Here is a 27,607-nt window from a genome sequence, read left to right as displayed (position 1 = left end):
TTATTGTTCAAATTATCACTGAAATATTGGGTCTTTGCAACTTTTGTTTGTTTTGTGTATGCATTTCGCAATTGTCTGTAGGCACAGTGATCATTCATGGAGCCAGTACGTTTGAACTTTGACCACAGTGAATCTCTAAACTGGTACATTTGAATGATGTCAGCTGTAACCCAAGGCAGGTGTGTCCCTTTTATTCACACTTTAGGCATAGGGGCATGCAAATTCCAAACACACAAGAGCTCGGACTGAAAAAATGCTATTGCAGAGTCTTGATCTGGGAATATGTTTAATCTTTGCCATAGTATGTTCATGAGATTGTTTAAAAAAGATTCAATATTAAATTTCTTGAATGACCTGGTGATTATAATATTGGAAGGGGATTTAGTGGCCTTTATTTTGCTTATGCAGTATACTAGACAGTGGTCACTGAAACTGTTAGGAAGAATGCCCGCCTCCTGGATTCTGTCAGGACAACTGGAGAGTATCCAATCTAGCAAGGTATGGTTCTGGATTTTACTATAAATGCGAGTTGGGGAGGAAATTAATTGTGTTAGCTGCAAAGTCTTAAACAGCGAACATGATTTATTATTTTTAGGCAATATTAAAATCTCCAAAAACCAACAGTTCCCTTTTTTGGTTTTGAGCTACATTTTCACTAAGGAGTTAGGCTATGTCAGAAAGAGAGTGTACCGGAGAGCTAGGTGGGTGGTCCAGCAACAATGATAGTTTTAGTGAAAGGGATCTCAATTGTGCCAGAAAGGAAATCAAAGGCAGAGGGGGAATTATAGTTTTCAAAGGAGTATATTTTATGGACAACGCCACCGCCTCTCTTTGCTCTATCATTTCTAAAACATGAATACCCCTGTATTGCAATGGCGGAGTCGTCTGGTATTTTAGTCATTAACCATGATTCTGATAGCACAATGATTTTTGGTTTGTAATGGGAACGCCAGTCTTGTATTGCATCCAGTTTAGGGAGCAAGTTACGTATGCTGCACTGCACAAGAGAGAGGCCTTTTTTAGTGGGGAGACTAGGATAGAAATTAGCTGGAGGATCAGGGTTAGACTCCACATCATTTGAAGGGGCAAGTAACATAAGGTATAGGAATTTGGACATCATTTTTGTTTGGCCATATAGTGAATTGGATACTTTATAATTTTGTAAGAAGGGGTTGGAAGGGCTGTTTTTTATAACTCTCCACCAGCACTCAGCAGATAAGTTACTGCAACAGAGCATGCCATGGTGTATGACGAGTTGTTTTCCAGTTTGAGGTGTGTGCTTATGGCAGTAGTGTTGTGAACAAAATTGGAGTGAGAAAAGGGTTATCACGAATAACAGTATGGTCATATTTGGATTCATGTTAGTTGTATGAGGTGTTTAAATGAAAACAAAACACAAATAGTAAAATGTAAAAATTGAAAATAAATAAAAGTATATAGTATTGATGTATGATATATAGCTATTTGTAGGGAGAGAGGGGATGTATTGTAAAGGGTTAAGAGATTGGAAGGATGTGCTGATCAGTGTTTGCACCTGTCATTTCAAGATAAATGAGGACATGAGCTTGGGGTATATATTTATTTAGAAGTTTAAAATAATGTGAAAAAACATGGATTACAGTGAGCAGTGGCAGAACTAATGTAGAGAGGACCCTGGTGCAAGAAATTGTTTGTGCCCCCCTCCCCCCCCCCCCCTCTGCCCCTCCCTCAAGGGTGGCTAAAGTGTTTTTACTTATCCTTCTAAAATGTTGGAAGCAGTGGCAGCAGAGCTACTAAGGATCAGTTTACCCATGCACTTAGGACAACCAGGTTGACATTGTAGCGGAGCCCTAGTCCTAGCAGGGACTTCCCTCCTCTGGATCACCGAAGAGTAAAATCAGGAACAAGAAAACACCAAGTAAATATCCCACCTCCTTCCCAGCAACTGGACGACACACAATTCTGGGAGCACAACCTGTTTTATTCCTGCCACACACGGCTTTTATACATTGCCCCTAGCATGGAGTTTCTCAGTCACAATTACAGGGCTTTTCTTCCCAGGATCCTCTGTGCACGAGATATAATTGTGTGAAAAAAAAGCTATAACTTAATTATCTCTCAGATACAGAAAAGCCTACAATATTTTAAAACATCCCAAAAATCTATTTTAATAAGTTTAAAACCCCACAAAAGTCATATCACCGAATAGTTTGGATCTGAGCACACACTTTGCCAAAATATCACTCAGATCCCTTTGGCGGTTGGGAACGCCATTTGAATGAAGTTTTGACTGGGCGGCCACGAGGTGATGCCCCAAAACAGTTCCAGAGAAAACAAGGCGACATCCGGTCATCTTTCGGGGGTTTTCACACGAACACTGATGAATCCATTCCCTGGCTGTTAGGTAGTTCATGCCTCCCAAACGCTATTCTCCTGTTTGGGAAGTTGGATGGGCAGCCGTACCAGTTTTCCAGGTGTTCGCGGGGTCGAGTATCCGAAAATAGTTCCACGCCGTCAATCACATGTACCGCTGCTCTCATTCTGGAGACAAAATGGCCACCAATTGTTTGAACACGTGCGTTAAGTTATACGAACAGCAGCCATACAGGGAAAGCACTTAAACTAATAACCACTAGGGGTGGTTGGTGATTATAAAGGTGCAAAGGGCCACACAACGAGGGGGTTCGGTAAACGAACGGGGCATACGGACAGCTGAACAAAACGGAATAAAAGTATATTTGAGTTCTCCATCTCACTACAGACATGTGCCATCAGTGACCCAGACATGCGCTGCGGGTCTTTAACAGTGGGACCAGGCCCCTCTCATACTGGCAGCCAGTGCTTGGAGGAAGTGAGAGCTGGTCGCTTCTTCCTAGGTTCACACAGAGCCTGCGCAAAAGGGAGGAAGACACACAGCAGAGGAGAGGACAGAGAGGAGTAGGGGCGAATGGAGAGAGAATCAGACTCTGACTCCCCACAGCCTCAGCCTGCAGACTGGGCCCCAGGAAAGCCACCATCCTGCACTCAAAAGGTTGGAAACTGAAGGGTGGCTTAAAAAAGTGTAAATTTTGCTCACCATGTGTGTCAGTATTTGTATCTGTTTATCTATAAGTGTGTTAGAGTTTGTCTCTGTATGTGTGTGTCAGTGTGTATTTATATGTATGTCAGTGTTTATCTGTGTGTAAGTGTGTGTTTGTATCTGTATGTTTGTCAGTCTGTGTTCATATGTGTCTGTGTATCTGTATTTGTTTCAGTGTTTGTATCTCAGTGTCTGTATCTGCATATGTGTATCTGTGTGCCAGTGTTTGTATTAGTATGTCTGTATATCTGCATGTGGGTCTGTATATTTGCATGTGTGTCAGTATGTGTATCTGTTTCTGTATATACATGTGTGTCAATGGACGTGTCTCTGTGTCTGAATGTCTTTGTAACAAACAGGGTTATTTGCTAAAGTGAATTCAAAATAAATTTCAAATTAAAGGTCATAACAGACTGGAAAATTCAGCAGTGCAATCAGTTCAGCTACTCTGGCCTTAAATCTTAACTTCACTTTGAATCCTCACTTTAGTAAATAACCCTGTCAGTTTCTGTTACGATTTCCCATAATTGTACACTGGAAACATTACAAAATGCAGGCAGCAAGATAAGAAGATCCTCTCAGTAGAAATGCTAAATGTTCTTGTGTTCCTAAAGCAATGTTTGCCCAGCTTGGTTAGCTCCCAACAGTCCTTGCTCCAATTAAGTTAACAGAAGCAGACTGAGAGGAAACACATCCCATGATAAATTGTCCTTTCAGTGTGCTCCTATTAACATAATAGGCATATAAACTGCAGGGGTTTTAACAGAGCTGACAGCACAGGGCACAATTTTCCTACAAGGACCCCTGGGAACCTTTTTGCATAGTCCTACTTCTGAGTCTACTGACTCATTACTGATATATTATTGATGCTAGTACTGATTATAATTTTTTTAAAAAACTAACTTTTCTATTCAGCTCTGGAACTGAATGAAGATGTCAAAATGCAACATCCTGGTGAGAATTTCCAGAAGATGAAAATCCTAATTTTTCTTCATTTTTGTTTCTGAACCAATATTTTGCATATACTAATCCTGGTTCCTTGCAGTCTTATTACATATATACCATTATAACTAAGACAATGTTTAATGCTTTAATTAGCTATATCTTGGATTTTTTTGATTTTTTAAAAAATACTTTCTGTCATATTTTAAGATTCTTTTTCCTAGCCTTATCTTTTTACAATTTCTCTTACTTAGGTTTTGTAATTACTTCTCTATTCACACCTAATTTTTTCTCTGGGCAGTCATTGAGTGGATAGACATAAAATAAGACTAATTACTACTTTAAATTGAATCAAGTTCAGAGAGCCACTACTGAGCCACAAGAACATCTATAATATATTTACAAAAGGGGGTGTGGCTTGGAGGCCGAGGAAGATGGCGGCGTAAACCCGGAGCTCCCTCGCAGGCTCTGCTAAAATCCTCGTTCCAGCACCACTAATCAGGCTACCATGGGCAAAACTCACCGGGCAACGCACTCTGCCAAGTCCGCCGACACACCGAAAGGTGCCACTTCATCCTCCATGCGGCAATACCTGCTAACCCACGCCGACACGGCATCTCAGGCCTCTAACGGCTCAGAGGCATCTGGCGCCTCCCGCCCAGCCTCACCACGCGGTGACCGCCAAACCTCGCCGACCCAGGCGCCCCTGGACCCCCAACCAGACTGGGTGCAACTCATCCGAGCGCTCCAGACTAAGCAAGACCTTAGGGAGGCTAATTCTGAATTGCGGACCTCCATTACAGCGGAGCTGCACTCCCTCAGGGAGGACATACAAGGCCTACACACCAAAGTGGCACAATTGGAAGCGGACTGTGACCACCTAACGGCCACTCAGTCTGCCACAACGACCACCATGCGGAGCCACGCTGGCCTGATGCAACAAATGGCCCTACATTTGGAGGACTTGGATAACCGTGGCCGACGACAGAATATCAGGGTAAGGGGCATCCCTGAGGATACCGATCAAACAGCACCAATCCTGGACACTCTCAAAGAACTATTTAACAAAATACTGGGCCGCCCTGCAGTCACTAAGATTGATTTTATCAGAGCACACCGGGCACTAAGACCGAGAGGCCCACCGGAGGCCCCCCCAGAGACACGATCTGCTGCCTGGCAGACTTCCAGCTCAAGGAGGACATACTGCGCAAAGCACGTGGCATGGAGAAGATCGTATTACACGGAGTGGAGGTACAGCTTTATCCTGACCTATCCCCGGCTACCCTTGCCTACCGGAGGGCGATGAGGCCCCTTACCAGAGCCCTGCAAGCTCACAAGATTAGATATCAGTGGAACTTCCCGACCGGGCTACAAGCCATCACTGCCGAGGGCACCTTCACGGTCCGCCAACCTGAGGACTTATCTGACCTAATTGTGGAACTGCAACTCCCTCCCATCCACATGGCCTGGCCGGACCCCGCCGCCTTCTACATAACGAACTCCGACACTCGGGGGCCCCCACCCCCTTCCCGCAGGAGCAGGGGAACCCGCCAACAGGCCACCAGGCTCTCCAGGACTGCAGCCTAAGCGGCCCGGAGGCGAATGCAACGCATAACCGCAAGTAACACCCCATGGGACTCTCTCTTCATCCGGGACTGCAACTGTATACTGACTTTCTGAGGCCTAAACCGGCCGACATGTGGTAACCGAAGTACTAATGGGGGGAGGGTTGGGGGTTGGGGGGTTGTCAGGTTACTCAACTATTGTTGCTCTGGTTCCCAGCATGGCGCCAGGCCACTTTTCACTGACCAAGCAGAGGGCCTGGGGAACCCCCCAGGGGGGGGAAGGAGGCTCACATGGGCAGACAGGGCTCCGACGGGAGCAGGGAACGGAGTGGGTCGGGGCCTAGGAGTGGGAAGCTTTTAGATGCTTGCAAGATATTGGGCTGATATGTTGTATGTTGCCGATGGGGAACGGCCTACTCTGGCCACATGGGGGGGGGGGCAGCTCAGACTGGGCCGCGCCGCTGGGGCCCCTGCAGGCCTGTGATGACCCGGGCGAGCAGGCCGGGGGGGCCTCACCGGAGGGGCCCACTCAATCACCCACAGCCCGAAAACACCTGTGACCCTCAGGGGGGGAGAGTTGACGCAATAGGCGAACTGACAAAACGGCCCTGACCACCACCTCCGCAGCATGCGGACACCGGATGACTCATCCCTCACGCCATACACCCCTCCTACCGACTCATCCTGACGCCCTCACTACGGGGAGCACCTGGGGGGACTTAGAGATGAGGGGACTGCCCCATGGGGAACCCGGGAACCGATCAGAGATAGGGTCATGCTCGCCTGGGGGGGGGGTAGGGGGGGATGGGAGACAGGGAGCAACCGCCCGAATACTCTGAAAGGGACTCCTGTAATGTGGAATATGCTGTTGATATATGTATAGGTTTATATGTTATTGCATTTGTTTTTGTGCACAGTTATGATGTATCTCACCTGCCCACTCTCGAGGCAGACACCCACGGCCAGCCCATGGCCACATGACCCGGAAAACACACAGACAAGGATCATACTACGAGCACGACTCTCACATATAGAGCCGACCAGGGAACTCACAGGGACCTGACGAACAGGGACCGAGACACTACTCTCAGGTAATTGCCGACCACATAGTCACGGGGAGGGCTGGACCCACCCGGACTCACCTCACCTCCTCCTACACCCTTGTAGGACACAGCGACTCACAAAAGGTGAGTGGCACCCGCGGACCACAGGAGGCCGCGGGCCTCCCACTCCCCGCCGCTGACTCCTCCTTGTCGCCCACAGGGGACAAGCCCACATACACACATACACTCCCCATCCCCACCGTTTCCTTACCCACCGACCCCACATAGACAGACCCACCCGACGTTCCACTCCCTAACATCCTTGACCGGACCGGGACACATAGACCCACCGACGTACCCACCACCCCACTACGGCGCAAATGGCTCTCACACCGGACGACCTCACCGTCCTTACTATTAACGCCAGAGGCCTCAACAAACCAGAGAGACGCTCTGGGGCGCTGAGAGACTTCCACGCTCACAGAGCATCCATTGTACTGATACAAGAGACACATTTTAGAGAGGGATGTAGGCCGAAACTGACTGACCACCACTTCCCGACGGGATACTATAGTGACTACCATGCAGGGAAATCCAGGGGCACAGCTATTCTGATCAAAAAACGAATTCCTTTCGTGGAGGGGGACCAGATGACGGACAGGGAAGGTAGATACCTGTTCATAAGGGGCACAATAGCAGGCCAGACTTATACTATCGCGAACATCTATGCTCCTAACCACGGGCAGCATCAATTCCTCGCGATTACACTTAAAAAACTGCAATCTTTCGCGGAGGGGATCCTCATAGTGGGGGGGCGACCTAAATGTCGCACTTCACCCACGCTGGGACTCATCCTCCGGCACCTCCCGCATACCGACGCAACAACTCAACCAACTCAACTCACTCCTGACCCGCCACAAGTTGGTAGACTGCGGGAGGGCCCACCACCCCGACGAGAAGGACTACACCTTCTTCTCACACCCCCATAACGCATACACTAGGCTGGATTATATCTTTACCACGCACTATCACCTGCCACTAACTCGTAGCGCGGAACACGGCACAGCGACATGGTCTGATCACGCCCCCGTGACCCTGACGCTCGCATCCCCTCTCTACAGACCGAGGTTCACTAAGTGGAGACTAAACGACTATCTTCTCACCAGACCGGACCTGACAGCTGACATAGGAGACACACTCAGGGAATACTTCGAGACGAACACGGCCGAACACACATCGCCGACCATTAGATGGGAGGCGCACAAAAGTGTAGTCCGCGGACACTTTATCAGACAGAGCGCTACCCTCAGAAAACAGACTGACTGCCGTATGAAGGAACTGTTGACAGAAATACAAACCTTAGATTCCCTCAATAAAACTTCGCAACACCAGACACACCAGGCAACGTTGCTGCAACTACGCCGTGAACTGACCAGCCTCCTCCACAGGAAACACCACAGAGATGTGGTCAGACATAAAGCCTTTTTCCTACTCCATGGCAATAAGAGCGGGAAACTACTGGCCAGAATGCTCGCCAAAAAGAGACAGACGACATATATTGACAAAATGAGGGACACTAGTGGCACCCTGCAACGCCTGCCCTCTAAAATTGCAGACATAATACGGGGCTATTACTCAGACCTGTACGCCCTCCCACAGCCCCAATCGGACAAGGCGAAAGCTGACCTCCAGACGAAAATCGTTGACTACTTGACGTCACACCCCCTCCCGACAATAGATACCGACGCCACTAACCAACTGGACGAACCCATCTCAATGGACGAACTAGCCCTAGCCATTAAAATGACAAAGAAAGGCAAAAGCCCAGGCCCAGACGGGTTACCACTGAAATACTACACGACGTTCGCTGAACACCTCTACACCCCCCTGCTAGACGCATTAAACACACTACGAGAGGGACATCGCCTCCCCAAACAAGCACTGACCGCCCACATCACACTCATTCCAAAAGGGGACAAAGATAGGGAATACTGCGGTAATTTCAGACCGATCTCACTAACCAATAGTGATGTTAAATTACTGGCGAAAATTCTTGCCACACGCCTCCAAACACACATCCCACACCTGATACACCCAGACCAGGTGGGATTCGTAATGGGCCGGGAGGCGAGGGACAACACGGTTAGGGCACTGACTCTTGTTCACGGTCGGGGGGGCAGCGACGGAGGCCTTCTCCTGCTGTCCACGGACGCGGAGAAGGCCTTTGACAGAGTTAACTGGCAATACATGTTCCATACACTGACCCACATTGGACTGGGACCCCACTTCAGGAACTGGATTGAGGCACTATACGACGGGCCCACGGCACACGTCATTGTCAACGGGGCCGTGACACAAGCACTAACGATACAAAACGGCACGAGGCAGGGATGCCCCCTGTCCCCCCTACTATTCGTGCTGGCACTCGAGCCCTTTTTAGCCCATGTGCGGCACAACGCGGATATAGGGGGCATTACAAAGGGTGGCACACAGCATAAGGTAGCGGCATACGCCGATGACCTCTTGTTTTTTGTCACCAACCCTGAGATCACGTTACCAAACATCTTGAGAGCGTTCAGGGAATACGGGGCAATCTCCAACCTTAAAATCAACTTTTCTAAGTCCTATGTCCTAAATATTAGCGTACCCGAAGCTAGGGCCGTCCCACTGAGACAGAGCCACACATTCCAATGGGCGGGCCGCAAGATCCAATACCTTGGTACGTGGCTGACCAAGAAGGCTACAGACATCTACAAAGAAAACTTTGCCCCATTATTGGACAGATTCAGACGAGACTTATCAGACTGGGCGCACCCACATATCTCCTGGTTAGGCAGGATCCAAGTTATAAAAATGAATTTTCTCCCGCGCTTACTTTATCTTTTGCAGGCCCTCCCGACCATTGTTCCCAGACACTTCTTCTCCACCCTGAGACAAGCAATGGGCAGATATGTCTGGAACCAACGCAGGCCAAGAGTCAGGATGTCCACGCTGACGCTACAGGGGAGGCCTAGCTATGCCGGACCTCACCCTGTACTACGAATCTTGACACCTCCAGAGAGTCATGGAGTGGTCAAAAGGGAAAGTTCTCAAACCTTGGAAAGAGGCGGAAGAAGCAGAGGCCGGGAGGCCACTGTCCACCCTACCATGGCAAGTGGGGGGGGAGGGGAGGACAATGCTCTCCCTGCACGGCAGCAACGCTGCAGGTGTGGAGGAGGGTAGCAAAAAGATACAGACTAGCGCCGTACCCATCCCCACTCCTCCCTTTGACTTACAACGACAGCTTCCCTCCAGGCTCAGACCCCAACGCATTCAGAGACCTGCTACACCATGTCAACCCCAAACTACACCACCTACTTGACGGGACGGACTGCAAACCACTCCCTGACTTAATGGAGGGAACCACCCCCACACTATTACACCACCTCAAATACAGTCAACTACGCAGTTATGTACGTACACTTCCAGGAGGCACGGCCCTGACGAGAAACCCCACCACGTTTGAACGCCTTTGCATGGACCCAGACCCCCAACCACACGGGATCTCCCTCCTCTACTCCACACTTCAGAGGGAAACCCCGACAGAACTACCGAAGTTCAAGGGGAAATGGGAACAGACACTCGGCAAAACATTCACTGAGGGAGACTGGGAGAAGATGTGCTACTTAACACATCACTGCTCAGTCTTCAGCAAGACACAGGAAACGGCATTTAAGCTCCTTACAAACTGGTACTGCACCCCGACCACACTCCACGCTATTAACCCAGAACACTCAGAACTCTGCTGGAGATGCAACACTGCACCAGGCACCACACTTCATCTCTGGTGGGACTGTGAGGCTATCCGACCCTTCTGGAAGGGCATACACGGCCTCCTCCAAACATTTTCTGACGCACCACCACCCTTCCTACCCGAGGCCATGCTCCTACACCACACACAGACCCCCAGATCACGCTACAAGAAATCACTAACCATACGAATCCTAAACGTAGCCAAACAGGTGCTCCCACAGTTCTGGAAGCAGACAGTTATGCCCCCACTGACGACCCGGTTCTCCCAAATGGAGGAACTGAGAGCAGTGGAAGAACTCAACATGTGCGCCACCAACGCCTCCGACAAGTACCTAGAAATCTGGACACACTGGCTCCTGACGACTTCCAAAACAGACTTTGCACATAGGCTCAGATATGAGGCCCAAGTGACTGCAGACGATGACACACCCCAACAGAGACCCGACCTCCTACAGACAGAACCCCCACCCTAAATCCTCACACACTACACACACACCGCTACAGCCCACACTATCCAACACTCAGATCTGATGTACGACCACCTACGACTATCACCAGCACACAAAGTGACACACGCAGGACCACAACAACACGCAGAAGCGTTACCCACAGAAGGGGGCCACACATGAGGGCAGAACTGACAAGTAGGACCCCAGCTGCGCACACACGACACCGTAACAGGTACGACGCCACACGGCAGTAAGTGGCGAAGCAGACACGGTCCAGGCACCGTGTGCCCACCAATCACAATCACCGACAAACACACGCAGGAGACCCGAGACTAGAAGTGACCCTCACCAACCCAGACACCTGAGACACACCTAAACGTAGTACCCAGGCCAACTGGCCACTGCGATACTGGTCTACGAGTCATGCAACACTATTATACCCTACAAACATGCACCTCACGACAGGTGACAGGTACGAGACCCACAAGGCATGAGGCCTTGGATTGCTGTGCCGCACAGAAACCTGCCAGCCTCACTAGCATCCGCACCCGCCCCAAAGGTAACCCTACCATGCCACCGCATGCCGTCCACAGGCCAACGAGCCAAGACGACAAACACATGAACCTGCAACGATGCATGAATAGGGCTTGTAGTACCTCATTATGACCACCAACCTTGGGTACAAGGGGACCTGCGTGTCCACACTACCTACCAATTTATCATACCGGAAAACTGCTAAATACTTTGGGTGTATGGGACCTGCGAGTCCAACAATTAACTGCCATTGCTGACACTACGTGACCTGCGTGTCACCACTCTGTGCTTACATGTTCAACTATGTATCTGAAAGTTTTGGACCTTACCCGTTGGGACCTGCGCGTCCGCACTATTTGCTAACACTAAAAATTTAAAATAATTGAAAATACCTAATAAAAACATATTTACAAAAAAAATATATATTTACAAAAGTATTGGGACACTCCTCTTACTTATTGATTTCGGATGTTTCAATCAGGCTCATTGCCGTGGGTTGTTCTACATTTGTAGAAAAAAAACGGGTTGTTCTGAAGAGCTCAGTGAATTCAAGCGTGGTAGTGTGATAGGATGCCACCCTTGCAATGAGTCAGTTCATTAAATTCCATCTAGACATTCTACTTTCAACTGTAAGTGGTATTATTGAAAAGTGGAAGCGTTTAGAAGCAGCAGCAACTCAGTCACAAGCGGCAGACCATGTAAATTCACAAAGATAGGTCTCTAAGTCCTTAGATACCTAGTGCGTACAAGTGACCAACATTCTGCTGATTCCAAAGCCGTGAATTCCAAACTTCCACTGGCAGTAATATCAGCACAAAAACTGTGGGTCAGAATCTTCATGGGATGGGTTTCCATGGCCGAGAAGCTGCATACAAGCCTCACATCACCAAGAAAAATGCCAAGCATCAGAAGGACTGGTGTAAAACATACCACCATTGACTTTGGGGCAATGGAAATGTGTCCTGTTGAGTGATGAATCACTCTTCTCTTTGGCATCCTGGTGGGCGAGTCTGGGTTTGGCAGGTGTCAGGAGAACCATATATGTCTGACTGCATTGTGCCAACTGTAAGGTTTGATGGGTGAGGGATAATGGTATAGAGCTGTTTTGCAGGGGTAAGGCTAGGTTACATACAGTGAAGAGAAATCTTAATGCTTCAGCATGCCAAGACATTTTTGGACAGTACTATACTTACAACCTGTGCTGACAGTTTGGGGAAGGCTCTTTTCTATTCCAGAATGAGTGTGCAATGTCCCAGTGCACAAAATAAGGTCCATAAAGACATTGGATGAGTTTGGGGTGGAAGAACTTGACAGAGCTCTGACCTCCTTTGGGTTGAACTGGAACAGCGATTGCAAGCCGGATCTTCACAGACAGTCTCTCAGCACTTGCTTCCCTGCTCCATTATGATGTAAAGTGTAGCTTCACAAAGTCGTTGAGTAGAGAAATAAAAGTGTGCCGATAGACTGTCTGATGGCTGCTACCAGTCTCTTAGTACTGTCAATGCTTTCCTCTGTCAGCCATTCTCTGATTTCCTGTCTCTCTGGTGGGGAGGGTGGCTATTTTGTCCTTAACATTTCCAGCAGGCTCACATTGTGATTCCCTAAGAGCAGTTGAGGATGTGATGTCATACCACATCCACTCATCGCTCTCAGTGAATATAGGCTTTGGGTAGACGTGAAGGAACTCCCCACCCCTCTGGAATCCAACTGATTTTTGCTCATAGCTTTGCAGCTCCCAGTGCTGCCGCACTGTGTGCATTTGGACATTGGTGATGGCATAATTAGTTTGCAATAAACTAATTCCATATGCAACTATGCAAAACAATTGCAGGGTGTGGCTGCATACACTGGCATGAATGGGTTAAATCAATTCAAATTTTAAACAAACTATTAACAGGGAAAAGAAAGACTATCACTAGGAGCTTTGAGCTAATGCCTTGAGCAATGTTTAGAATTTACTACCAGTTCTTGTGAATTGTGAAATGTGGCAATAATCCATAATGTTGATATCCAATAAACCTGTTTAACCCCTTAAGGACCAAACTTCTGGAATAAAAGGGAATCATGACATGTCACACATGCCATGTGTCCTTAAGGGGTTAACCTTATTCTATATTGGAATTGCAGGTAACTTTTCCAATTTAAGAAGGAACACACTGTTAAATAATACAATTAAAAAAAAACATGTGACAGTTCTGTGTTTTCTTATATACTTATTCTTTTTATAAAAGTGATAACATTGTTTTTTGGGAATTTCATGACAAAGCACTAAGCACTAAGGTACATGTCACTCAGTAAGGCACTTCCAGGTTCCAAGCAGCTCAGGGCAGCTAAACCTTTTGTAATCAGTTAGCAGAAAGGTTTGGGAACACAGGCAACGCCAAAAGTTATTTAAGGTGCAATGTTTCAGCTTTCTCACAAGTAATTCTCAAGACAAAAGTGTACGTTATAATACAATAAACTGAAATTGATACAGTCTGTGTTCCCGATCCTTTCTGTTTAATTACCAAGTAACAAAGCTAAACCATCATCTATGGTTGTAATCAAAATTATTCAACCCCTATTTAACCCCTTAAGGACCAAACTTCTGGAATAAAAGGGAATCATGACATGTCACACATGTCATGTGTCCTTAAGGGGTTAAAATCAGGTTTATTGTCAAAATTTACAGACTTTCAGCTGTTTGCAATGAACAAATCAAACAAAAGCAATTGAAATAGCTCAACACAATAAATACTTCAGGTGGTTTCCCCAAATCCAACTGCAACTTCTAAAGACTTCTTACAGTCTTAAAATTATTCAACCTTTCATGGCAAGCATCAGTACTTAGTAGAGCACCCTTTTGCTGTTATGACCTGCTGCAAATGAGATGCATAGCCAGACACCAGCTTCTGGCAGCGTTCCTGAGGAATCTTAGCCCATTGCTCATGAGCAATGGCCTCCAGTTCAGTAATATTCTTGGGTTAGTGTGCTACAACCGCCTTCTTCAAATGCCACCAGATATTTTCTGTGGGGTTCAATTCAGGTGACTGTGATGGCCACTGTGACTTCTGCAACCAAACCTTGATGGAATTTGAAGTATGTTTTGGATCATTGTCTTGTTGGAAGGTCTAATGATGCCCAAGATTCAGCTTCCTCACAGATGGCATGATGTTTTCTCCTACGATTTCCTGATACTTCAATGAATCCATCTTGCCTTCAGGTTTCCATTGGCAGAGGATGCAAAGCAGCCTTAGAGCATCCCTGAGCCACCACCATGCTTAACTGTAGGCTTTTGTTCCATCCATAGACAGAGCCAATTCCCTGCAGCCACCACTGGTGACGGCTGGGGGGATTGACACTTTCTAGACAGCAGTAGCTATAGGTGTTCATTAAAATCTCTTAAAAGTACCATATAGCTTTGACAATGTCACTATCTGCTCAGTTTTGCCCACAAATGAAAAATCCTCTGCTTGCAATAAGACCAAATGCAAACAAGAGTCTGCTTAATATAATGTAAGAAATCGTCCCCACGTTTGCCAAGTTACTGAGTTGAAACATTAGTAAATGGATGTGTCATGATGTAAATCTTTGTAAAGAAGCAGAGTGAGCCTTTCAGGTACACTGTCAAAACATGAGATTACTAGTGAGCAACATACTGAAAGCTTAAAAACCTAAACTGAACAGTATCATTACTGTATAAACATAACTATTTTAAACTTATATGGTGAGGCTGCTTACGGGCAAAATACTGCTCAGCTAAAAATAGAAATCTAGTCCATTATAAGACAAGTTAGAAATGATATGCTTTGCATTGTATCCCCGCATCACCATTTTACAATTTGTACTTGAATTGCTTAACCATTTAAAAGCATGCACAGAAACTGTAAATGTATTTTCAGTTTTTATACGGTTACGCCACGTGTCACTGACACATCATATCTCACTCCTTAGCACTTACACCCTATGTAATCTCACAATATGTTAGCATATCACTATAGTATCACTTTGCCACTCATTAGCACAAAGAGAGGTACAATTTAAGGCACTCACAAGCTAAAGATTTCTGTTTACTATATACCCAGTTTCCTGCCAAAATAAATGGAATGTCAAGCAAATAACAAAATTTAAAAATAACCCTGCGAGTCTCAGAGACATTTCATAAAGTATGAAAATATGGAAAGTTCAAAGACAAGGTTCAAACTGAAACTATTTTACTTATGTGTATGCTATACAATCCCTTTTGAGCCCTAGTGTCCAAACTGCAATACAAAGCAAACGTGTTTATCTTAAAGTGCCAACACTGCAATTACATCTGAAAACTGAGGTTCACTTTAGAGAAACATGTCAGGAAGACAGCCACTAGAGGTTGGATTAACCCTTCAATGTAAACATAGCAGTTTATCTGCTATGTTTACAGCTGCAGGGTTAAAACCTGGGGGACCTGGCACCCAGACCACTTCATTGAGCTGAAGTGGTCTGGATGACTATAGTGGTCCTTTAATAGCCACAAGAAGGGCAAAAACTGGGCATGGCAAGGCCCCCTTATTCTCGTGGTCAGACATCCAATGTGATGACATGAAATAGCAACAGAGGATAGTAGGGAGGGAGCTATCCCGGGGGAGAGGTCTTGATGCAGTGACAGCCTTGCAATTTATAAATACTCTGCTCTCCAGACCCTAAGCTTCAGGCTACTTCACTAACTGCCTGTCACAAACATGAGAGGGGGTAAGGCTGAGTGCCATACTCCTTGCATAGTCCTAACTCAGGATGGGAAGGAGCATAAGAGAATAACTCAGTGTGCCAGAGGAGTGCTTAGAAAAAGATGTGCCAACCGAGAAGCTCTGTGTGCCAATGGTGGCACGCGTGCCATAGGTTCGCCATTGCTGCTATAGACCCTCCATGCAACTACCTACTAGCTTATTTATGCAAAAATGGGAGAAGTATAAACATGTGCAATGCGGATGACTTATCCTCCCCGCCATTACTCCAATTCAAGCCCTGTTCTGTACGATCCCCAATCATAATTCGCCCCTATATTGCAGGGTTAACTGATGTCCTGATGTTATCAACTTTTAACAGCCACTCTATCCATTAGTGAGATGACTCAAATGAGTTGGAGAAAGCTTCAGCGTCATTAACCTTTATGGTACATAATTGTATCCCCTTGTCAGCAGCATTTCTGCATCATAAATAGGTGGTATATGATGCCAAGCAATTTAAATGTTATATGTCCATTAGTTTATTCACTATGCTGGGGATTTTAGGAAGAACCTGGTTGCATGCCTGCTAATATTCCCAATTTTGTGTCCTGTCCCACCGTCCCGACTTAGCTCCCTGGTGTCACACTTTTGGTAACACTAGGCAACTGTCCCCAATACGCACATCATACAAGATGTTCAGGGCATTAGGACCCTGCATGGTTGGCCCTCGGTGGGCTGAACTAACATGATAGGCAGGCAGTCTGCATTCACGCCAGGTTGACCTGCCAGAAAAGGGGTGGAACTGCCCCATTTGGTGTCACTGACTTGCCCCCTCCGAAGTTGGAAGCTATGTTAATGGTACACCTATGGTGGGTTTGACCCACCCATGTATGTATTTGTTAATTGAGAATAAGTAATGCTGAAGGAATTACTCCAACCGTATAGTTGGGCCTTTAATAAGTGTAGGCACAATGGAAAAATAAGAAACATACAGAACCCAACTCTTGCGGAGTGCAAAACACACCATTGTTGAGTGATTGCAAAGTTATATGCTACAAGTAGTATATTCCATGACTGCATTTGACACTTTTTTTGTACACCATGAAATAAATTATTGCAAGGATATTGCAGGTAACTTCTGGTTGGATTGCCTTTGGAAGACACCTAGTCTGCACATCTCCTGTGAAGTACATTGTCATATTGGCATACCTTACTTCTTTTCTTGCCCCTATCCTATCCTCATTTCATATATAGGATAAAGTGTGCGTTCAAACATCTGGTTGGTTGATTCATTAAACAGAAAGCCGGCCTGACCACCAAATTAGGCTACGACAGCAAGTTGGAAATAAATGTGCAGTTTGCATTGGATTTTTTATGAGATCATATATATCCCCCCCAATATTTTAAGATTGTTAGATCACTCAAAATCCCTGTTTATTGCATATGCATTCATACGTTTGTGTTTTATTCATATTTTTAAAGGGTCCTGTAGTCCACAGCATACTGAATTCTAAAGGACTAGGATCCACTTTATTAAAATGAAGGCCATTGCTAGCATAGAATGTCTTCTTTCTTGGCAGTAAAGGCTGTGCAGACGATGTTAAGACATTACTGTGATCTCCAGGCAGTAATATGCCCCAGTAAATAAGCATCTTTCATGTATCCATCTCAAGACCCACTGCTCAGAGATCTGCAGTATATTAGAAATTCAATAAAATGGAAGCACTCAACCAGTTTCACTGTCACCGACACTGTAATGTTTATTTCATGATGCTGGTCATATTTCAGTGTTAGACTCAAAATGCAACTTCAATACAATTTATTATCCAGAAGCACGTTGTATACTGCTCTCACTAAGGACACAGCAGATAACATAAAATAAAATGTACTTTTCATCACATTGATGCAATTATGCAGCTCATGGTTGGTATAATTTAACACGAATATTGTTAAGTAATCCGTTAATGAAAGTGGTGTCATGGAGGGCCTGCAGGCTCCTGTGTAGACAAATGTAGTATCTAAATTGAAAGTTAGAGTGTTAAATGTTTTTTAACCCCTATTATTGAACAGAATTTAGGCAAATCCTTTATATCACAATGTCTTGTCATTGGCATTTAAAGGGACTTTAAGCCCTATCTATTTTATCAGTTTCTCAAATGTGCCAAATTAATGTCCTGAGGAACACCTGAAGCACCATAAGCACTTCAGTTTACTGAAATGTATAAGACGCCAGAACCTTGTCCCTATATACATTTGTTTTACAAATGATAAACCGACAACATAGGACTTAGGCTAGCTTTTAGGTCCACCTTCAATCCTATCAGTCAAAGAGCTTGAAATTACTCTTCCCAGGTTCAAATACCACCTCTCACAAGCCATCTCATGATTGGCACGATTAACTATACTTGAAAAATATGCCAGTTACCATATTCACAGTTAGATTAGGTTGTTTTAAAGGGACACTATAGTTATCAAAACAACTTTAGCTTAATGAAGCAGCTTTGGTGTATAGATCATGCCCCTGCAGTCCTACTTCTCAGTTCTCTGCCATTTAGGAAAAAAAATCACTTTGTTTATGCAGCCCTAGTCACACCTCCCTGCATGTGACTTTCACAGCCTTCCTAAACACTTCCTACAAATAGTCATCTAATGTTTGCAGTTCCTTTATTGCAAATTCTATTTAATTTAGACATTTTATCTCCTGCTCTGTTAATACCTTGCTAGACCATGCATGAGCATCCTGTGTGTGATTAAAGTTCACTTTACAGAGCAGGAGGTAAGAACTCTTAAAGTAAGTAAGATCTGAAGGTGAAATGTGAAAGTGAAACCATTTTTTTTTTCATGCAGGCTCTGCCAATCAAATGCTGGGAGGTGTGGCTAGGGCTGCATAGGCAGAAACAAAATAGAATTAACTCCTTAATGGCAGTAAACTGAGCTGTGAGACTTCATAGGCATGATCTATACACTTAAACTGCTTCATTAAGCTAAAGTTGTTTTTGTGACTATAGTGTCCCTTTAAGTATGGGCAGCCAAACATGTTTAATAGGTACTCTTTATTATATGCAAAATATTATTTTAAAGTTTACCTGTCAGTCAGAAAGTCTTAATTATAAAAATGGAATCTATACATATCACTAGCAAAATCTCCAGAAACTGTGTGGATGATAAGGTATGCTTATATTGAACGTTATTCTCATTTCCAAGATGAATGCAAGGAAAGATACTGCCATATTTACCATTTTGTGGCAGGCAGATGAGACATAAACCTGAGGCAGCCATATTTTGTAATCATTTACGTTTATGCTAGGAGTAAAAAAAGTAAATGCTGAATAAGCAAAAAAAAAATAGATTATATCAAATTCAATCAATGCAGTTTCTAGTAGTTTGTCTAGTATACTGCTAAGATGCAATGTTATCATCTTTAAAGTGATAGTGCATTATTTGTGAAAGGGCTCTGCAATAAAAATAAGTAGATAATTTATAGATAACAAAAGAAAATGTTGTGAATCCACTAAGAAGCACCGCTCAGCTAAACGCAATTGGCTGGATTCTCCTAGGAGAATAAGGGTTTACTCTGTTTACTGAATTATTATACCTAAATTGAAGTGCATGGAAAATTGCTACTCGGTAAGCAGAGTAAACCCTTACTCAGCCATACCCCCCACCATTGGCATCCTGAGAAGTGGGGTGCCATTGGTAGAGTTGTAAAGGAGACTGGCCAGTGATGTAATTATGTCACTGGCTCTACCTAGAAACGGGATGGGTCTGCCCGTTGCATGTAAACCTGGCAATAATGCATGCCAGGCTGCCTGACAATAAAGCAAACCAGACCACTGAAGGCAGGACTTGCAGAGAGCACTGTTTCAATTCCACTTCCAGAACTGAGTCTAATTTTGTTCTTGACTTTCAACACACTCATGCAATGCTTCTTCATGAGAAGCATTTTAATGGTGCAATTGCCACGCATGCCCATTAAGTCCAAATACTTCTTGTTATGACCTGAGCGAAGGCAGACGAGGCTGCAGAGAGGAGGCTGTCTTGGCGCTGGATTGCAGGTAAGAAACCAGTTAATTCACTTAATTTGAATGAAAAACGCGGGGCCCTGAAATCTAAATAACCCAACTAACAGTAGGGGCTAAAAAAGCAAATCACATTTCTTACCATAGTGTTTAACTCTAAACTCTGTGGCAGTATAAGTTTAATAAATGGTTTGGACCTGCAGAAAGCTTATATGAAATAAGCCCCCCAATATATTATAATTAATCAACTAAGTGTAGCACATTTAGTTGTACAGAAACACAATTCCATTGCATTCAAGCTTTCATACATAATGGACTATTCTGGCAATGTGACTGTACATAGATGAACAATCGGAAATAGATTGCATAAATAAAGAGCTTTTATAGGTTTCTGAATGAGTGACTGACTTTTTGCATTAAGAAGGCATTGCATTTGAAGATAATAGCTCTAGAGTAACTGATTGATCCACTTGCACTCATGTAAGAACGCATTAAAACCTACTGCAAGGGTGAGGCATGTTTGTGAGCCATTGATTCATACTTTAAAAAGAAAAAAAAACTCATAGACTCATTAATGTAACTGAACCAAAAGCCAACTTTTGTATTAAGAGGTAATAAAGGGTTACGTAGCTGTTTAGCTGTTTAATGAAGGGGCATTATAATATATTCTCGGTAGAGTTTATATTACATACAATTGGTGGGTGTGTTTTAAAATGAAGGAGGAACAAGAAGGAAGTTTAGTTGTATGGGTAAGTTGAAATGAACTATCAGATATGCCAGATCTAAGCTTAACGACCACTAAAGGCACTCAGACCACTTCATCTCAATGGAAGAGTATGGGTGCAGTGGTCCTTTAGTTTTAACCCTGCAATGTAAAACATTGCTGTTTAGTAGACACAGCAATGCTTACAATGCAGGTTTAAATATGTCTTGCTTCCCCTTGAAGCAAGTTGCACTCGGTCATGTGACCATGAGGACGTCAAACACCAAGAAATGCTGATCATGGAAATAGGGATAATAGAACTATTTGATTGGATGAGAAGTGTGAGAAGAGTCAGCAGACAGATAATTTTGCAGGAAAAGTAGCTGCTGACTTCACAGAGAAACTCCATAAAAAAATGGAACTTCAAACCTACCAAACTAAATACAGTCAATTCATGCCCATATATGTTCTTGAAAACAATAAGGTGTGGAACTCCAGGAAAATGTGGGTAGGAACCAGTGAACTATCTGGTACTCCGTGGTAGAAGACTGCAACTCCAAATAGTAGTATCAAATAGAGAATCAATGGGTTCAACAAGGTAAGTGCATCATGCAGGTTTATGGAAGACAGGAACACAAACGATACAATGTTTCTACCTCTAGACTTCTTTTTTGGCATTCTTCTCAATACTGTTGTTTGCAAAACGGGATGCCGGTGGGAGGGAGGTAAAGGGGGTGGGCCAGTGATGCAATTACATCACTAGCGCCACCCTAAAGACGTGCACTCACCCAGAAGGGGCAGGTCCGCTCAAGTTAATGATAGGTCATCCTGGCGTGAATGCATGCCAGACTGCCTGTGAATCAAGTAGGACAGCCAACTGAGGACAGGACATGCAGGGATCACTGGTTTAGTGCCCTAATCATAGCGGGAGCACTTCTACTGATACACTCGAGATATGATTGTTGGGAACAGGTAGGGATCCCCCCTTTTGGGGACACCAGTAATCTAAGGCAGGACCTGAAAATCTGGTCTGTCACGCTGAATACAGGATGGTTGGGAGGTATGTTATTGTGTTCCTGTCTTCAATAAACCTACATTATACACCTAACCTGTTGTGGATTCCACATATACTTTCTTGACAATGTAAGAACCATACAATACACAACACCTTAAAACAAAACATAAAGAAAAAAATAACATTGTTATGTGAAAACTAAATAGCAAAAGCACAATTTTACAGGCTGAAATGTTTTATCTAATTGTTTTATCTAGTTCATATTGATCATTTCTCAGTGACTAGGACTCACATTTTTTTGTCCTCCTTCACCTGCTGAACATCTGGTAGAGGAGATGGTTTGCAATAACTTCAGTATTCTCATGGCTTTTAGGGGTCTTTGAGACCATCAAACATTGTACTTGTGTTACTTATATTTATTATCAGCTGAAACCCAGGGAGACTAAAATCTTTGAATCTTCCCCCAAATTATTTGATACAAATATACAATTCAGTGTTTGAGAATTTTTAAATAGCTAATTTTGCATTGAGTTCATACATTGAATGAACACTCCAACTTGTTTATGAACATACACCCAAATATATAGCACAACTAAAACATATCTTATGTGGAAGCTCATTTTGAACTTATATCTCCCATTACCTTGCTAAAAGAGGAAGAGATAGGAATTATAGCCACCTGGAGTTAATCTCAGACTTATGTGCCAGAGTCCTGTTTTGAATTATGTTCTGTCCCTGTCTGTTTATGTTCTCGCCCAGGGCTTTCCTCAGTCCCTGTCCCTTTCCTCAGTCCCTGTCCCCTTCCTCAGTCCCTGTCCTCAGTCATTGCCCCTTTCTCAGTCCCTGTCCCTTTCATCAGCCCATGCCCCCTTCCTCAGTCCCTGTACCTTTCCTCCGCTTTTGCCCCCCTCCTCAGTCCCTGTCCCTTTCCACAGTCCCGGCTCCCTTTCTCAGTCCCTGTCCCTTTCCTCAGTCCCTGTACCTTTCCTTAGTCACTGTTTCCTTCCTCAGTTCATGCCCCCTTCTTCAGCCCTTCCCTCTCTTCAGCCCATGTCCCCCCATTCCTCAGTCCCTGTCCCTTTCCTCAGTCCCTGTCCCCTTCCTCAGCCCCTGCCCCCTTCCTCAGTCCCTGTCCCTTTCCTCAGTGCCTGTCCCTTTCCTCAGCCCCTGCCCTTTTCCTCAGCCCCTGCCTCCTTCCTCAGTCCCCTCCCTCAGTCCCTGCCCCTTTCCTCAGTCCCTGTCCCCCTCCTCAGTCCCTGTACTTTTCCTCAGTACCTGTCTCCTTCCTCAGTCCCTGTCTCCTTCCTCAGTCCCTGTCCCTTTTTCTCCGTCCCTGTCCCTTTCCTCAGTCCCTACCCCCTTCTTCAGTCCGTCCCTCTCCTCAGCCCATGCCCCCTTACTCAGTCACTGTCCCCTTCCTCAGCCCCTGCCCCCTTCCTCAGTCCCTGTCCCCCTCCTAAATCCCGTCACTTTTCTCAGTCCCTGTCCCCTTCCTCAGCCCTGTCCCCTTACTCAGCCGTGTCCCCTTACTCAGCCGTGTCCACTTACTCAGCCCTTGTCCCACTACTCAGCCCCTGTCCCACATGCATACGAGCGTATAATTAATTTTTTTCGAGGGGGGGGGGGGGGGGAGGTGGATCTTGGGTGAGTTCCTACACTTTTTTACCCAGGACTTGACCCCTGTTCTCGCCCCCGTTTGCATCCCATTTATTTGTGAGTCAGTGTGAGATAAATGATTACTTGTTTGGAAAAGTAGATGCACATATCTCTATGTTCCCTCCCAGTATATCACCAGGAAAAGTTCTCTGTTGGACCCTTGTGACTTGGACACAGTTCAGAAAAGGGACCTCCTAAAGACTAATGCAATAAATTTGGATTAGCTAACCCTGATGTAAGAACTTTTCACTATGTTCATAATCTCTAGAGAGGAAAAAAAACAGTTGATGTTATCAGCTTAATTTTTCTCCCTGACACTTTCAAATGAAATAAAATTAGACAATTTTATTTTTTTATTTTTTTTAAAGCCTCTCTTGACCTTGCACAGGTCCCTTTTTTCTTGTTGTAGCACAGCAGACAGTAAAATGCAAAGACTTGCAACTAATAAACTGGAAATTCAGCACTTTACTCACAGAATCTTAAAATAAAAGAGGAAAAGAAAGCCACCATGGTACACACAGAAACAAAATGATCATTGATCACCCCTCTGATGGCTTTAGTATTAATAAAAGGGTCTATGTAGCAAAATGCAATATATTTCGACCAGTAAAACATCAATTCTATTTAATATATAATTGAAGTTACAATGCAGTTCATGATAAAAATGCCTTCTATCAATCATCCTTTTGCTTCAACAACATCATTACCATGGGTTAAAATTTAAAGCTTCCAAGATTCCAGCTACCTTCAAACATCTCACAGGTGATCCTAGTACCGGGGTACTCCTGGATGCTTTGCCAGCATTATAGCTATGAGCATTATAGGAAATGTAGTCCATAACGGATGGGGTAGTAAATATTGCCTACTCTTGCCTTAGAACCCACTGACAGCCAGCTACAGATCAAGACTGAAATTATGAGTCTGGCCCCCAACAAAAAACTGCACGATCTAGAGGGCATTTTTGAAGAACTGAGTATTTGCAAATTGATCGAAATCATACAGCTTTATCTAAAAAGCTTGAAAAATATTTTAAATGTAACAGTCTTATTTTAAGACATTTCATATAGTTACAGATGTAGGGGGTCCTGTAAAGGAGATAGGTACATTGCCCTACAGGCACAAACATAAAATGGTCAGTTTTGCAAATACTTATTTGTATACAAAGTCAAAATCTAGATATAATTGTAGTCCAATTAATTTAGGACACATCCGTGGGATGATTAAAAAAAAAAAAGCTTTACATTTCTAACTGTATTTAGTTGATTTTTAAATTAAAAATTTTGGACACAGACTGTGATAAGAACATACAAAAAGCAGTGCTTAATTAAACACCTATTAATAGACAGGTGTTTAAATGCAACATCTATTTCTAAGGGCAATGCATGAAAAATTGAGAAAATATCAAAAGATCTACAGTTTCCTTTAATCCCAGCTCTCATTCTTTCAGCTATAAATGCTTAGCTACTGTTTCACAATTATATCCTGTGGATTTCTGAAGCCAAGCTCACAGGTTCTCAATTCCAGAAAGCAGTACACCGGTCTCTACTGCCACCTAGCCAAAGTAAAAATAATTTGGTGTCATTATACATATGTAAAGCTCACACTGAAAAGTGTCTTTTTTTCAACATACTCTTCATTGAATCAACAATATGGATCTTTTTTCACGTTTGTAATACGTAACATATTGACACGCCTGGAAAAAGCAGTGGCATATATTTCCAGAATTCCAACATTTCTTTTTCTTTTACCTTTTAACCAAATCATACTGATTATTATCACTTTTTTCAGAAGTATTTATATCACTATTAGCAGCTAAAAAGAAAAAAGAAAAGAAAACACACCCTTTAGAAACATTTAAAAGCTAACAAGCCATCTTCTGATTTGCTGGTACTTACTGTAGAAAACATATTCCGTGTAACTGGACCATATCTTGTCATCAGTGTACTGATTAACAAAGGAGGCCGTCACTGAAGAATTGCAGGCTACCATGTGGAATCCACACTCTGACAGCATGTCAAACGCCCTTTCAAGATGCTTGAACTTCAGATAGAAACGGGACGTGTATTTTTCTGGAGCCCTGTCCGGATCCCTGCTTTCATTTAGAGACTCTCCAAAGACCTCTTTGGCCAGTGATATTCTACCACAAACCAGAATTCTTGGAACTCTTCGAAACTTGGCATCCGCTTGACTTTCCCTACCCATGGAGCAAGATCCCCGATAACCAACTGTGATGAAACCCCATTTTCTATCTGAAGGCATCAAAGATGAAGAAGGGCATATTCTGGTTTCACTCCCTTGGGAGATGTCCTCAAAGTCACTGTGGCAGTATTCATCTGGACTTTGTTTAACTTCATCAGGGGCTAGGATTTTCACCAAGTCTGGCAGGAGAAAGTATTCGGCTTCACGTTTCAACCTCCCTTTCTCTGGGAAGTGATCGGGCAAGACTACCTGCCTGTCCCTGAGAAAGTCGAGAACATAACGGAAAAGAAATCCATCTCTATCAATGAAGAATCGTCCTTTAGCATCTTTAGCCAGGTCGTGCAAAGAGTTCCTTTTTGAGGTGAACATTTTCCATAGCAGAGAATGTGGTATACTGGTCAAAGTTGAGTGACGAGTGAAATAAACTTGTCCACCAACATTTAGTTCAACCACCTCGGGAAAAGATTGCAAAAGAGTCCCTTGATCCCTGGGTGGGGCGTAAGTTCTGCAATTGCCACTCAAAGCCATTGTGCTTTTTAGATAAACTCAACCAACAACAAACCTTTCATGAAGTGGTATTCCAACAATCCAAAAACAGGAGTAAAGATCAAAACAGTTCAATGATTCTCTTTTCACTCTGTGCTTTCTAACCATGAAATACAAGTGTACACAATCAAAATAATCTTTCCAATTTCCAGGATAGTAAAGAAATTACGTACAAAAAAGAAAGGAATATTCAGAAAAATCTATATGTGCAGTAGCCTCTGGATAAAGTCACACTGAATTCACACAGAACACAGAACAAACTGTTGGGAAAAGAAACAGATATATTTGAAGTTAGAACAGAATAAAACCAAGAGAAGGGACCAATAATTTGTAGCGATTATATTAGCAGCCTGCATTAGCTAAATATTTCCAAATAACTCCCCCTATATAATGTGCATACACGTTACATCCATTAGCAGACTGATCATTTTAATAGTCAGGTTTGATGCTTAAAATAATGAGGCTGTGCCCTGTTCACTTCTGCATCAGCTAGTTAAATGCTACATAAATATGCTTACACAATATTAAATAAAAAGATAATAATAAAAAATATACATATATATATATATATATACATATACAAATACAATACCTGAGTTGCATTATTCTTTCTGATTGTGCTAAAGAAATCCAATTTTATATAAACAGCAGTAAAAAGAAAAAAAAAAGAAAAAAGAAAACGTGCAAACAAAAAATAATCAAAAAGAATAGGTTGTCATTAAGTCTAAGAAAGTTAGCAGTTTTGGCCAAAAGCAGTTGCTGTGATGAATATCCAGGTGGAGTGGTCATGCAATGAATGTGCACTCTGAATAAGACAGCCTTGTTATTAGGAAGAGGGGAGGAAAAAATGCTACAGATGGGATGCTGGCTTCTAAATGCTTTGCAAATAACTCTCCATCACAGCAACCAGCCTGTATGGAGCAGCATGAACATTTGGTACTCCAATTACTAAGAGAAACAAAAAGGCTAGCATAGTTCCAGAGAAAGCAGAATGAAGGGGAAAAGAGCATGAGGATGGAGCAGAGAGGCAAGGCAGAAGCAGCACTAGCTGGTACCCAGCTCTGGGTGCGTTGCAAGCTAGGTTTGCTAAACCTATTCTGGCTGCTGAGCTGGGTGGATCTAAGAATCCCAGAGCTGTTCAGAGATGCTGTTGTTTCAGCAGTGCAGGGAAGAAACCAACCAGGGAAATAACTATTACATCATCTTAAAGCCATAGAGCTGTGAAGGCAAACACATAGCAAGCAGTACCGAATATAGATAAATGTTTAATGCTGAATTTTCTGTATTTAGTGGCACCTTAAACAGGTTATTCATTCTCAAGACATATAGTGAGAGGCTGCCTGGGCAATGCTTTTCCCTTGGGTAGTTTAACCTATTAACCTCCATTTAAATTGTCACATCAAA

The 27,607-nt window shown here is 44.0% G+C and overlaps 1 protein-coding gene across 1 annotated transcript in view; it reads right to left on the bottom strand.

Annotated features, from left to right (window-relative positions):
- The window catches only part of KCTD16 (potassium channel tetramerization domain containing 16), a 315,484-nt gene extending 288,138 nt beyond the window's left edge, over positions 1–27,346 (bottom strand). The window contains exons 1-2 of the mRNA XM_063447395.1: positions 26,796–27,346; positions 25,354–26,463 (exon numbers count right to left, since the gene is read on the bottom strand). Coding sequence (XP_063303465.1) covers positions 25,354–26,185 — 832 coding nt within the window. The 5' untranslated portion in view covers positions 26,186–26,463; positions 26,796–27,346. The remainder of the gene's footprint in view (positions 1–25,353; positions 26,464–26,795) is intronic.
- Between the last annotated feature and the right edge of the window lie 261 nt (positions 27,347–27,607).

This window comes from Pelobates fuscus, chromosome 3, assembly GCF_036172605.1.
Source record: "Pelobates fuscus isolate aPelFus1 chromosome 3, aPelFus1.pri, whole genome shotgun sequence".
NCBI classification, from domain to species: Eukaryota; Metazoa; Chordata; class Amphibia; order Anura; family Pelobatidae; genus Pelobates; species Pelobates fuscus.
This window is presented reverse-complemented; position numbering and strand designations above follow the sequence as displayed.